The sequence below is a fragment of the Malaclemys terrapin genome, chromosome 9 (genome assembly GCF_027887155.1).
Source record: "Malaclemys terrapin pileata isolate rMalTer1 chromosome 9, rMalTer1.hap1, whole genome shotgun sequence".
NCBI lineage: Eukaryota > Metazoa > Chordata > Testudines > Emydidae > Malaclemys > Malaclemys terrapin.
The window spans coordinates 55,996,380-56,009,020 of record NC_071513.1 but is presented as its reverse complement, the minus strand read 5'-3'; the positions used below and the strand labels follow the sequence as shown (position 1 = coordinate 56,009,020).

At 46.2% G+C, this 12,641-nt stretch overlaps 1 protein-coding gene across 3 annotated transcripts in view; it reads left to right on the top strand.

Annotated features, from left to right (window-relative positions):
• VPS8 (VPS8 subunit of CORVET complex) overlaps positions 1–12,641 on the top strand; it is a 258,292-nt gene that overhangs the window by 82,408 nt on the left and 163,243 nt on the right. For all 3 annotated transcript variants that reach the window (XM_054038927.1, XM_054038926.1, XM_054038925.1), the window contains exons 21-22: positions 752–974; positions 7,217–7,306. In XM_054038927.1, coding sequence (XP_053894902.1) covers positions 752–974; positions 7,217–7,306 — 313 coding nt within the window. The remainder of the gene's footprint in view (positions 1–751; positions 975–7,216; positions 7,307–12,641) is intronic.

Genomic DNA, 12,641 nt, shown 5'->3' with positions numbered 1-12,641 from the left:
AAAAGGTTGAGAACCCTTGCACTATACTAAACTCTAGTGTAATCACATTATGAAACAAAACAAAAAAATAAATAAAAAGAGCACGATGTAATGAATGCTAGGGCAGGGGTGTGGTCCGGTGAGGGTCCAGGGCCCGCTCTCGGTGCTGGTCACCCCCCCGGGGCCTTGCCAGTTACTCCCGTCGGGGAGGCATCTCTGCTCAGCATCTGGATCTTGCTGCACAGAGTGGGGAGAGGCCCCACAATGAGCCCAGTGCCGTGCTGCCTAGAGAATGGGACACATGGGGCACCCTCATGCCCCCCATACCCACACATTGTCTGGCAGACTTTGCACTTTGGGCTTCCCTGGCAGCATATGACTCTGACATCATTGCACGGTGATATGGCGGGGAGCAGTACCACCATGATACATATACTGGGCTATAGAGCTGCATGTGATTTCTCATGCAAAGGAGTGAATACAGCTCTCTGCCTGCCCCCCCAGGGTGTTTTTGTGGGTGCAATTGAACCCATGAACCACTCTGCTAAAGCTGCCTCTACTAGCTTCCCTCCTAGGCTACAATATGATGGATACATTTGTAAAAATGTTAAACTGTGTCTATATTGGTGTTAAGTGGGATTTCCAATTGTTAAGCTAAGAAATGCTGAATGCTGTAGTCCCCTCGATTTGTATAGAAAGCAGGTCATTATAACACTTAATAGATTTTAATTAATCTTCATTTTAACAAGTAATTGTCACTTTTTTCTCTTAGTGACCTTCTGTTCAGCCAGATGTATGACAAATTGAGTGAGAATTCAGTGGCAAAGGGTGTTTTTCTGGAGTGCCTGGAGCCTTACATTTTAAGTGATAAGTTGATGGGAATGACCGCTCAAGTGATGAAAGACTTGCTGCTTCACTACCAAGATAAGAACCTAATGGAGGACATGGAGGCCTGCATTGTGCATATGGATATCACCAGCCTAGACATACAGCAGGTGAACTGCCATGTTAACTTAGCCTATGTTATACAGGAGGTCAGACTAGATGATCACAACGGTTCTTTAAGAGATTGCATATGTCCATTCCACTTCAGATGTGTGTGCACCCAGTGCACCAGAGTCAGAAATTTTTTCCCCTTGGTGGTATCTTTTGGGGCAGTGCGTGCAACCTCCACTGCTTCATGCTTCTGCACTTTGGTATAAAGGGCAGATTGACCCTGACTGCTCTCAGTTCATTTTTGCCTCCCATAATTGGTAGTTGGAGCACGTTAGCTTGTTCCTACTTTCTCTTTCAGGGAATTTTTTTTCTCTCTGGTATATAATTATTGGTACTCATTGCATAGTTAATTAGTGCTTTAGTGTAAGTTTCATTGGTCATTTTTCTTAGTTTTCTTAGCATGTCGGTTCCTGTTTGTTCTGGATGCTGATGCCAAGTACCAGAACATGCTCGGTCTCTGGGCTTTCAGCCTTGCATTGTCAGCAAGAAATCTGCCAGTCAGTGACCCTCATAGAATATCAGGGTTGGAAGGGACCTCAGGAGGTCATCTAGTCCAACCCCCTGCTCAAGGCAGGACCAATTCCCAACTAAATCATCCCAGCCAGGGCTTTGTCAAGCCAGGCCTTAAAAACCTCCAAGGAAGGAGATTCCACCACCTCCCTAGGTAACGCATTCCAGTGCTTCACCACCCTCCTAGTGAAATAGTGTTTCCTAATATCCAACCTAGATCTCCCCCACTGCAACTTGAGACCATTGCTCCTTGTTCTGTCATCTGCCACCACTGAGAACAGCCGAGCTCCATCCTCTTTGGAACCCCCCTTCAGGTAGTTGAAAGCAGCTATCAAATCCCCCCTCATTCTTCTCTTCTGGAGACTAAACAATCCCAGTTCCCTCAGCCTCTCCTCGTAAGTCATGTGCTCCAGACCCCTAATCATTTTTGTTGCCCTCCGCTGGACACTTTCCAATTTTTCCACATCCGTCTTGTAGTGTGGGGCCCAAAACTGGACACAGTACTCCAGATGAGGTCTCACCAATGTCGAATAAAGGGGAACGATCACTTTCCTCGATCTGCTGGCAATGCCCCTACTTATACCCTCCATTCCAGGTCCCTTAAGTACCATGGTGAGGGTCACATCTGGGACACTGTCAAATCTGCAGAGACTTCCAGTCCTGGACCAAAATGGGCAGGGAGGTGAGACTGCATCACCTTTTCCTGGAGGCCATCCTGTGTTCACCTTCCTGCTTGACATGGTCACTGAGTGTCAGGATCCCAACAAAGGCAGTCAGGGCCAAGAGTCAGAGCAGGGACAGAATTGATGCTGGAAGTAGCAGAGAAGTTCGTAGTTGGGTTACAGGCCAGGATTGATACCAAAGGTCAGAGTCTGAATCAGGTTTCAGGGTCCGAGTCAGGAGGCAAAGTCCTAATCAAGCTGAGGTAAAAGCCAGGAATTCAGAAGCAAGGAGCAGGAACAGTTGTGGTAGCTACACGAGATCCACATTGTTGCAAGGATACTTCCTGGAACACCCCTGTGGTTTATATCTGGCAGGGAGCTGATCAGGAGCCATGAGACTGCTGCCTGTCAAACCCTTCAGGTGGAACTTCCCATGGTCTGTGTCCACAGTGGGTCATGGGAAGTGAAGTTGCAAGCTGGTTACAGCTGCCACTGAGTGGTAGCCTGGAGATATCAGTTATCTAGTTGCTCGGCAGTCGTGGGTTCTAGACCCATAGGGCTTTACCCCTTCTCTTCTTCTTCCTCTGTTAGAAGTGTGCCTCAGACTCTGCACCTATCCCATTCCCTGGAGCCGATGAAGAAACACAGACAGCATGCCTTGAAGGGCCAGACTCCTCCAAAATATTGAGGTCCCCAGTACTGTCTGCCAGCAAACAAGCTGGATGGCAGGACAGAGTGTTCTCTGGGAAGATGCATTTTGGGCACAGACTTCATCTTGCCCGGAATCATTGACTCTGGCACTGGTGTTTGTGCTGCTGAGGTGGACTCCCACTGCAGTACCATCCCCTTCGATGCAGCAGCAGGGAAATCTCTTAGTACCAGCAATGCTGGAAGCTTATGCTGTGGCACGGGACCTACTGTCTCTTGGTGCTGGATTTTCCAGCAGTGCAGGAGACAAATCAACCGGTACCTATTGATTCCCTCAGGCTGTGTTTTCAGACTTGCCTCCAAGACTCTCAGTATTGTGATGGACTTCAGACTTTCCGGCACTTCCTTGCACAGTGCAGTCCAGAGGCAAACTCAGCATGCTGTCTCTAGTACCAACCTCTCTGGAGGTGTGCCACTCGACCTCAGCACCACATGGTACAGCATGTCCATGGTCAGATGACTCAGGATCTTTCATCGGAGACTGAGGTAGGCTTCTAAGCCCCTTGCTCCTCTCTCGCCTGTCTCATAATGATTCTGCTCCTGGTGCCTGGCAAATATCCTAAGGTGATCAAGGGATCTGGATCCTTGGGCTGTTAGGGCTTGGGTCCTATACCCTACCAATGGCCGTATTAGAACCCATGGGATTTTTCCACCACCAGATCCGACCAGCTTCATCTTCCTTCTAGATCACCAAGTGGATGACAGATTATTTTCCATGAGGAGGCTCAGGATGTTACTCCCAGTACCGAGCAGGAACAGCCTCACGTGCCAGAAGTCCCATCATTTCCATACAGGAGGTGTCAGGCGCGTCCTCGCCTTTTCAGGGTGACTCCAGGCCCTACCAGAAGTTGATAGAGGGTTGCTTCCTCTCTTGATGTTCTAGTCAAGGTAGTGCAATAGAGTTCTATGGGCAGGTGGAACTACTGGCATCAGTAGGACCTTTCCAAATGCTCTACCTATAAATGAAGCCATTCTGGAGCCCGCAAGATTCTTGTGGCAAATGCCATCATCTCTGCTGCTGACAGCCAAGAGAATCGAGCAAAGGTACTTTGTCCCTTCTCGGGGCTATCAACATTTCTACCTCCATCCCTTGGGTTCCTTGTGCTCTTGTTTACTGCCAAGACAAGAATCAGGAATAGCCTTCTCCCCGAAAGGATAAAGAAGCAAAGAGACTGAGCATTTTCCATAGAAAGCTTTATTCCACTACTGGCCTGCAGTTTGTTTCTCTAACTAGCATGCCTTTTTGGCCAGATAACATTTTTCCCTCTGGGGCCATGTACTGAAGTTTGCAAACAAATTACCAGCCAGTGCCAGGCCACCTTGGCAAATGGGTAGCTAGGACCTTTCTCCAAGTTGCATTAGATGGGGTGGATTTGGCAGCTAGAGTGATGGCATCAGCAGAAACAATGCACAGATGTTCATCATGGTTTCAGTCATTGGGTGTTCTGCAGGAGGTCCAACAGACTATTCAGAATCTCTCCTTTGAGGGATCCTACCCTCTTCTCTTAGCAGACTGTGAGAAGATTCAGAGCTCAAAGACTTGAGGGCCACTCTGAAATCATTGGGCATTTACACTCCTTTCCCTGAAATGAACAGTTCTGTCTTCAGTCATACCAATGATACCCGCTTGTCACTCCTAGATAGCCTGACTACTACAGGAAAAATCACAAGGGGAGACCTACACCTCCTCAGTTTTCTTTTGTGGTAGGGTCTTGTAGACAGCCAGGAATTTGTAAGCAGCCTGTTTGACTGCCTTTCAGGAACAGAATATTGGTTAGTTATAGGTCAGTTTCTCTCACTCCTGTTTTTTCCAACAGTTTATCCTATTTGCTATGCATTTAGGCCAGAATTACCATGGATTTACAATAACGTTTTGAGACCTCTCAATTACCAAGTTTTTAATCTACTTAATGTGTGCCATGTCATTTTTATATCATTATAGTTTTTTAATCAGAATTTTGTATGGTACCAAGTCAAATGTCTTAGAAGTCTATTATCTTTATCAACCAAACTTGTAATCTTGATTTAAAAAAAAAAATCAAGTTAGTTTGACAGGATCTATTGTCTATAAACCAGTGTTGATTTTCACTAATTACATTACCCTCCTTTAATTCTTTACTAATTGAGTCCCAACTGAGGAGCGCCATTATCTTGTCACGGATCGATATCAGGCCTATAATTAGTTGGGTCACCCTTTTTTAAAAGTGGCACACTAACTTTCTTCCAGTCTTCTGGAACTTTGCTTGGCTAGAACTAGGTTGTTTAAGTCATCCTCCCAGCTGTTCATGTCAGACATAACATGACATATAACAGACATTTGTAAAACTGCAACTTTGGTTGTTGGTGTACACAACTCATTACGCTGTAAAGGTATTTCATCATTCTAGAGATGAGACCAAGTTTGGTCGAGTAGTCCGTCAGTTATTGTTCAGGTACTGAAACCCAGGTTGAACTGCTTGTGAGTCACTTGAAGTGAAATGGACACATGCAGTCACTCAAAAGAAAAAATGGTTACTAACCAGTTATATAGCTGTTGTTCTTTGAGATGTTGCACATGTCCGTTTCCTGACCCATTCTCCTTCCCCTCTATATGAGAGGCACTGGAGATTGTATGAAATGCCCCAACTAATATCAGTAGGGGGAAAAAATCTCTAATTTTGGCACACTGAGTAGGCACACACCTGAATTAGAATGGCATGTAGAACTCATCTTGAAGAACAAGACTTACAGAACAGGTTAGTAACTGATTTTTTTGTTTTGTTTTCTTTCTGGTCTTGGAATCTATGAATCTATGCATGGACTTCATCTGCGCGAGAGGCAGCTCTGTTGTACAAGGCAGCATTGTACATATCCTAGGATACTCCTTGTAAACTTCTCTCTTTTTGTAACTGCTGGCCCAGCAAACTCCACCTGGATTTGGGAAGTTAAGCTGTGTTATTTCCTCCTTCCCCAACGTCACCAGTAATAAAAGCTATGCAGGCCAAACTCAGACCTTACTATACTTAAACAACCCCATTGTCTTCAGTCAGTAACTGAAGATAGACTTTAACCCAGAGAACAGCATTTTAGAGAAACTACACTCCACATTCTTTTAAACACACTAATTTAATAAAATATTTTAATGTGTATTGCTTAGGGCATTGTGCCCAATTTGTGGCCTGGGGGACGACATAGTTGCCTTCAAGGGTGACTGAGTTAAGAAGAAAATATTCTCAATGCACTGTAGCCTCTATTTTTGTTTTCAGCCAACGCATTTGAAGTGGGCCATCACTACAAGGAGGTGGTAGGGCCCATGGTCACCCACGTGACTTCCTTCTAGCCCCAGGGGCAGCTGTGTTGTGAGCTGGAAGCACTAATGGCTACTGTCTCCTCTGCATTTGCTCATCAGCTTGGCAGGGAGAAGGGTAGCTCTGGTTGCTCCATTGTCTGATTCCCTGCTAGGCTGTGGAAGCCCCAGGGGGAGCAATGAAGGAGCTCAGCAGGCTTGATCTTGGCCTAGGGGAGCACATAGCAAAGGATGGTTCCTTTCATCTTCTCAGCCTCCAGGGCAACCCAGCAGAGGGGAAAAGCTGAGAAGCAGTCACCAATCACTGCTCCATCATTCTCTGCCCTGGCACAAGTTAGAGCAACCTGGACATTGCTCTAACTTGGTTTGGCATGCTGTAAAGCAGCTGGGACTAGCCAGAGTGCAGCATTCTTTAGCTGCATCCACTCCTGATATGCCCCCTGCACCAGGATATTGGAGTAAAATATACTGACTCACGGCTGCTGGGTGTTCCAAGCAAGGGGCTCCCTTTTTTACACCTGAGTTAGTGAAAAGGGAGTGTACCAGGGTAGAGAATCCTCAGGGTATGAACTGTGGCCCCGTAACTTTTTTGAAATAATATATTTAACCTGTAGGCTGGTGGGCGCCCCTGGTTTGGGGCTGGCTGATGGCATGGTGACAGAACAACTTACTAACTCAACAAAAGCCATGACATTTGGAGAGCTGTTCTCTTGGGTCCCTTGCTCCAGAGGTCAAGGGTGTAAGGAATTGGGAAGACCTGGATTTCTCATTCTGGTACCTCAGACAGGCCATGGATTTCAGGTGTACATCCTGGTAGCTTGGCAGAGTTCTGCATATGGCAAATTCTCACTTGTGTAACTTTGCACGTTGCCCTCGCCCCCTCAACAACACCCCCCCTCCCCCAAAATAACCCACCCATGCTGCTGTTTTCCTGTAGCTGGCTAGGATAAGTACTATGGTCAGAGCTGTCTTTGAGTGAATACAGGAAGGGAAATTAATGGGATAATGGAAGATGTTAGGCTGTTCTGTACAAGGATTCTCTACATCTGAGGAAATCTGCTTTGTTTCCATGCAGGTAGTTCTCCTGTGCTGGGAAAATCATTTGTATGATGCCATGATCTATGTGTACAACAGTGGAATGAATGACTTCATTAGTCCGATGGAGGTAGGAAGACTAGTCATGATCTATGCTTGTGGTACCTAATGTCACATTTTAATCCATCCATCCCCTTTTTTGTTTCTCCCTGCACCTTTCATAAGGTGGGAAGGATTGTTTCCATCTACATATTTTAATTTTTCAAACTGCAGTGAGATATTGGTCTGTGCCATTCAGCACTCATCTTTATCTGAGGGTCGGTTTGTAAAGCTCTGATCACTTACTGATCTGCTAATTTGGTGCGTGCTGCATGTTCTTCCCTGTGATTCTGAGCATGGGAGTTTTGCTGATAGCTAGTGTACAGTGTATACAGATTCACCTCTTGCTCCTCTCTCCTACTGTATCTAGTGTGCATTTTTCATATTTCTCTGGGAATATTTGGTGAAACTTGATCAAATGCCTTACTTAAATATAAGTATACCATAAAATGTCTAAGGTATCAGTGCTCTACTGAGTGTCAGACCACAACACTGGCAGATCTAATGTCTGTAACAATATAAAACTAAACAAGTACAAAAAACCCAGATGCAACACAATAAGTAAGGGTTAAACAGAATGCATGTTACAATCTGAGCTGCTTTGTCTCCATGTTGCTGATGGCCATTCTGACAATGGGATGTAATGCACAACAATAGCATCCCATCTTCTGTCCAACTGGGAATCAGCAGGTGAGAGAATGAGTTTTTCTTTAGGCACCCCACTCTGTGCAGTGTCGTTTTGTCTGTTGGGAGTACCTAGTGTTTTAACGCCATCTAATGAGAATGTACCTGTGTGTGGTGGTGGTCAGAACTACAACAGGAGCAGCCTCTGCATAGTGGCAGGTTTTTAATTCTTGTATTGGGGCACAGGCTATCAATACCAGGCATGTCTCCTGCGGAAGGACCCAGTAGAGTGATATGGCTGAAGGCTGCATGGCAGGGTGGATAAAAATCAATGATTTAAAAAAAATAAAAATAAAAAAGCTATTTTTTTATTTAAATCGGATTTTTTTTTATAAAATGCTTTTTGAGGAAAAAACCTATCTAAAGATAGTTTTAATTAAGATACATTATAGCTCAAAGATATCTCATCAAGGAATAGGGATTATAAATTCTAATTCTATAGTATGAGACAATATATTAATGTAATGTTTAATAAAAGTTTTGTAAATGAATTCCAATAGTTCATGGATTAGGGACCCAATCTTATGGGGTTCCAGGGGCTTCTGTACAGATTATTTAGGTTAATATTTCTATCTACCCAATGGGACTCAGTGCTCAGTCTAGAAGATACCATCAGAGATGCTTAGTTTTGCAATTCTCAGACTGAATTTGTGTCTCCAGAGATAACATGCTTGTTAACAGCAAAAATGTTTTTAAATAAATAATATATAGAGGTGAGAAATAACAGACCTCAACCCTATTGTCCCCTCTGCAAATTTGTGTACACAGAGTCAATCTCTTACCTCTCTATAAAAGTGCAAAGTTTCAAAAAGTTAATGAATAGAAGATTGTTGGGGGCAGAATAGATCTGGACAAGGAGAAGTCTGGAGATAAATGAGATGGGAGGGACAGGTGGTAGAAACAAAAGTGAGACTGTTTGAGCAGCATATTCCAGAAGTCTTGAGGTCTTTCTGAGTGTAGCCTTCATTGATTTGAGATCTACCATACCATTCTCTCACTAGAAGGGAAAATCTATAATGGCAGCAGGTCGTAAAAGAGACCCAGTTTGGGAATATTTTAATGAAGTTCCTCTACCGGTGGGTAAGATAGGCATGTGTGCAAAATGCAAACAGTGCAACAAAGAAATTCAAGGCCTTCGGAGACAGTGAAACCCTCTCCCTCACGCTCCCCAGCCAGATCTGAACCAATTGGAAGCATGGCTTCACCCTCTCAGGAGCAGAGGCAAGAAGTACAACAGTTTCCGAGGAGAGACTTTAACAAGGGTAAAGGGTCTCCCACAAGATCCTTACCCTCTGTATTGACAGCACAGAAGGCAGGTGCCTCAGGCTGTCACAACGCCTGAGCCGCAGCTCCCGCGGAGCATAGAGGCAGGGACCCAATCTCCCGTACCGGGAAGGTCTCCTCGGCACCAGTCCACTCAGCACCAAAAACAGACACAGTGCTGACAGCACGCTCTGCTCCGGTGCCGAAAAGAACATCAGCACCGAGCTTGCCTGCTGCTCCAGTACAGGCAGCGGACCCCCTGCAGGGCACCTCCAAGCGATCCGCGGCACCGGAAAAACTCAGACTTGGTAATTTGCCTGAGCACAGATCATGCTCAGTACAGTCCAGGGAGCAGGAGCAACAGTTTCTCAGTTAATGTGACCTCTCAGTGGCACCTGAGCCTAATTCCCCACTCCTGGATACACAAGGCTCACATTTTGAACAGCCACTCTCCCCACTTGACCTGGCTACCTTTACTGACAGCGAACCTGATATGCATCAGCAGGCGGAATTCTCCCCACCTGCCTCTCCTCCTCCACTGGAACCTTTTCCACCTCAGGTCACAGCTCACAACCACCAGTCTCAATTTCCCTACTTCACCCCCCTGTCCCCAGGGGCGGCACCTAAGTTCTCCTACCCTATGCCTTGGCCTCAGTGGTACCCTGGGCCACATCCTTCTGCCACTCACCCTCAAGCCCCTTCCACCAAACCTCTACCTCCTTCTGCACCTTTATCTCCAGCTCTGTCTACTTCTAGAGCACCTGAATTTCCCCCTTCCTCCCAAGAACGTGAGCTATGGACCATATCCTGACTCACCGACCCCTAACTCTCCATCCGCTCCAGACAGAGCTCTCTTCCCTCCATCTCCACAGAACGTGGACGATTGTAAACAATTTCAAAAACTTTTCAAGAGGGTGGCACTCAGCCAAGATATCCCCTTAGAAGAGTTTCAGGAGACACAACACAGACTCCTCAAAATCCTCCAACCCTCTGCGTCCTCAAGGATTGTGCTCCCCATAAATGATGCACTCCTGGAACCAGCTGACACACTCTGGCAGACTCCAGCCTCTCTCTTACCAACTTCCAAAAAGGCTGAACATAAATACTATGGTCCTACTAAGGATACTGACTTTTAATTTACTCATCCACAACCGAACTCTCTTGTTATGGATGCAGTTGCACAAAGGACGAAACAGCCACACTATTGACCCACAAGACAAGGACCTTAAATGCCTTGATGTCTTGGGTCTCAAGGTTTATACGTCCTCCACTCTACAGTTCAGAATTGCAAACTATTCTGCCCTCCTTGAAAGCTACGACTTCGATAATTACAATAAACTTTTTGAATTTGCCTCCCTTATTCCAGAGGATAGGAGAGCAGACTTCAAGTCAGTCCTTGTTGAGGGCCAATTGATTTCAAGAATGGCCCTACAAGCATCTCTAGACACAGCAGCCCATACTACTGCAACTGCTGTGGTTATGTGCAGATCTTCATGGCTCTCTGCATCCGGCATCCCTAAAGACCGGCAGACCAAAGTGGAGGACCTCTCCTTTGATAAAGATAAGCTCTTTTCCACAAAAACCAATGAAGTCCTTCACACCATGAAAGATTCTAGAGCGACACTGTGTATCCTGGGCATTCACCCATCCCTTCCCAGGAGACGACGATACCAACCTTATCAAAGACCACGCACACAACAGTATTACCGGCCTCAACCCAGACGATATGATATAACCAAGAATCGCGCCAGAACTCCTAAGTTGCTTGTGCTTAATTTTGTCTGCACTATCTCCCACCCATCAGGAAATAAACAACAATTTTGAAGCATTGGTCGAGGGTCTGCACGACCACCCCTTGATTCCACCACCTACTTGCCCATTTGGCCACCGCTTCCAGGGTTTCCAACATGCGTGGCAGCAGATTACGCAGGACCGTTAGGTCCTCGAAATAGTTCAGTCCAGTTACTCCATCCCTTTTATATCCTACCCTCCTACCCTTCCCCATCCTTCTTCAGGGACCCTTCTCAGGAGCACTTACTTCACGCAGAAGTGGCTCACCTTCTACAACTAGGTGCAGTGGAACCTGTGCCAACACAACATTGAGGGAAAGGTTTCTATTCCCATTACTTTCTGACCCAGAAAAAGACCGGGGGATGGAGGCCTATACTAGCCCTACGCCGACTGAACAAATTCGTGAGGATATAAAGATTCAAGATGGTCACACTGGGCACAATAATACCTGCACTGGATCAAGGGGACTGGTTCACAGCCCTCGACCTACAGGATGCTTATTTTCATGTACAGGAACTCCTCACTTAACGTTCTAGTTATGTTCCTGAAAAATGGAACTTTACGCAAAACGATGTTAAGCGAATCCAATTTCCCCATAAGAATTAATGTAAATGATGGGGTTAGGTTCCAGGGAAATTTTTTCACCAGACAGGACTATATTTTACACTTACACACAAACTCTCTCTCTCTCTCTCTCTGTTTTAAACAAGCAATTTAATACTGGTACACAGTGATGATGATTGTGAAGCTTGGTTGAGGTGGAGGAGTCAGAGGGTGGGATATTTCCCAGGGAATGCCTTACTGCTAAATGAACTAGCAATTGATTGAGTCCTCAAGGGTTAACTCTCACAACACTCTACAAGGCAGCAGGAAAGGAGGGAGGGCAGACAGACACACACCCTGTGTGTGAGGAAAAAATGCACATTTCCCCTTTAAGTAGCTGACCCCAGGCTTAAGTATACTGCCTTGTTAATTAAATCAGCTTGCTGAGACCTGAGACAGCAGCTACTGCCTAGAAGCTCCCTCGCCCCGTTGTGTGTCCCGTCTCTCCCCCCCCCGCTCTATGGAAGATGGGGTAAGCAGGGTGTAGGAGCACGGGGGAAGGCGAGACACCCTGACATTAACCCCTTTTTTTTCCCCCTTTTGGCCTCCCCCCATACAGCAAGCAGGAGTCTCTGGGAGCAGCTCCAAGGGACAGAGCAGGAGCAGCACAAGGCAGCTGCTGCACAGGGAACTTAGGGGGGAATGGGGAGCTGATAGGGGGGCTGCTGGTCCGCCCTGGTTCCAACCACCCACCAGCTAGCTGCAACGGGCTGCTCTTCCTGCAAGCAGTGGACAAAACAGGCGGCTGCCAAGCGACGTTAGAAGGGAGCATTTCACAACTTTAAACGAGCATGTTCTCTAATTGAGCAGCAACTTAACATCAAAACAATGTTAACTGGGACGACTTTGAGTGAGGAGTTCCTGTATCAGTTCATCCAGCCCACAGACGCTTCCTATGATTCACTATCAGACACGACCATTTTCAATACAGAGTTCTTCCTTTCGGACTCTCCACAGCACTGAGAGCTTTTTCCAAGACTCTAGCCATTGTCGTGGCTCACCTCCACAGACATGGGATCATGCTT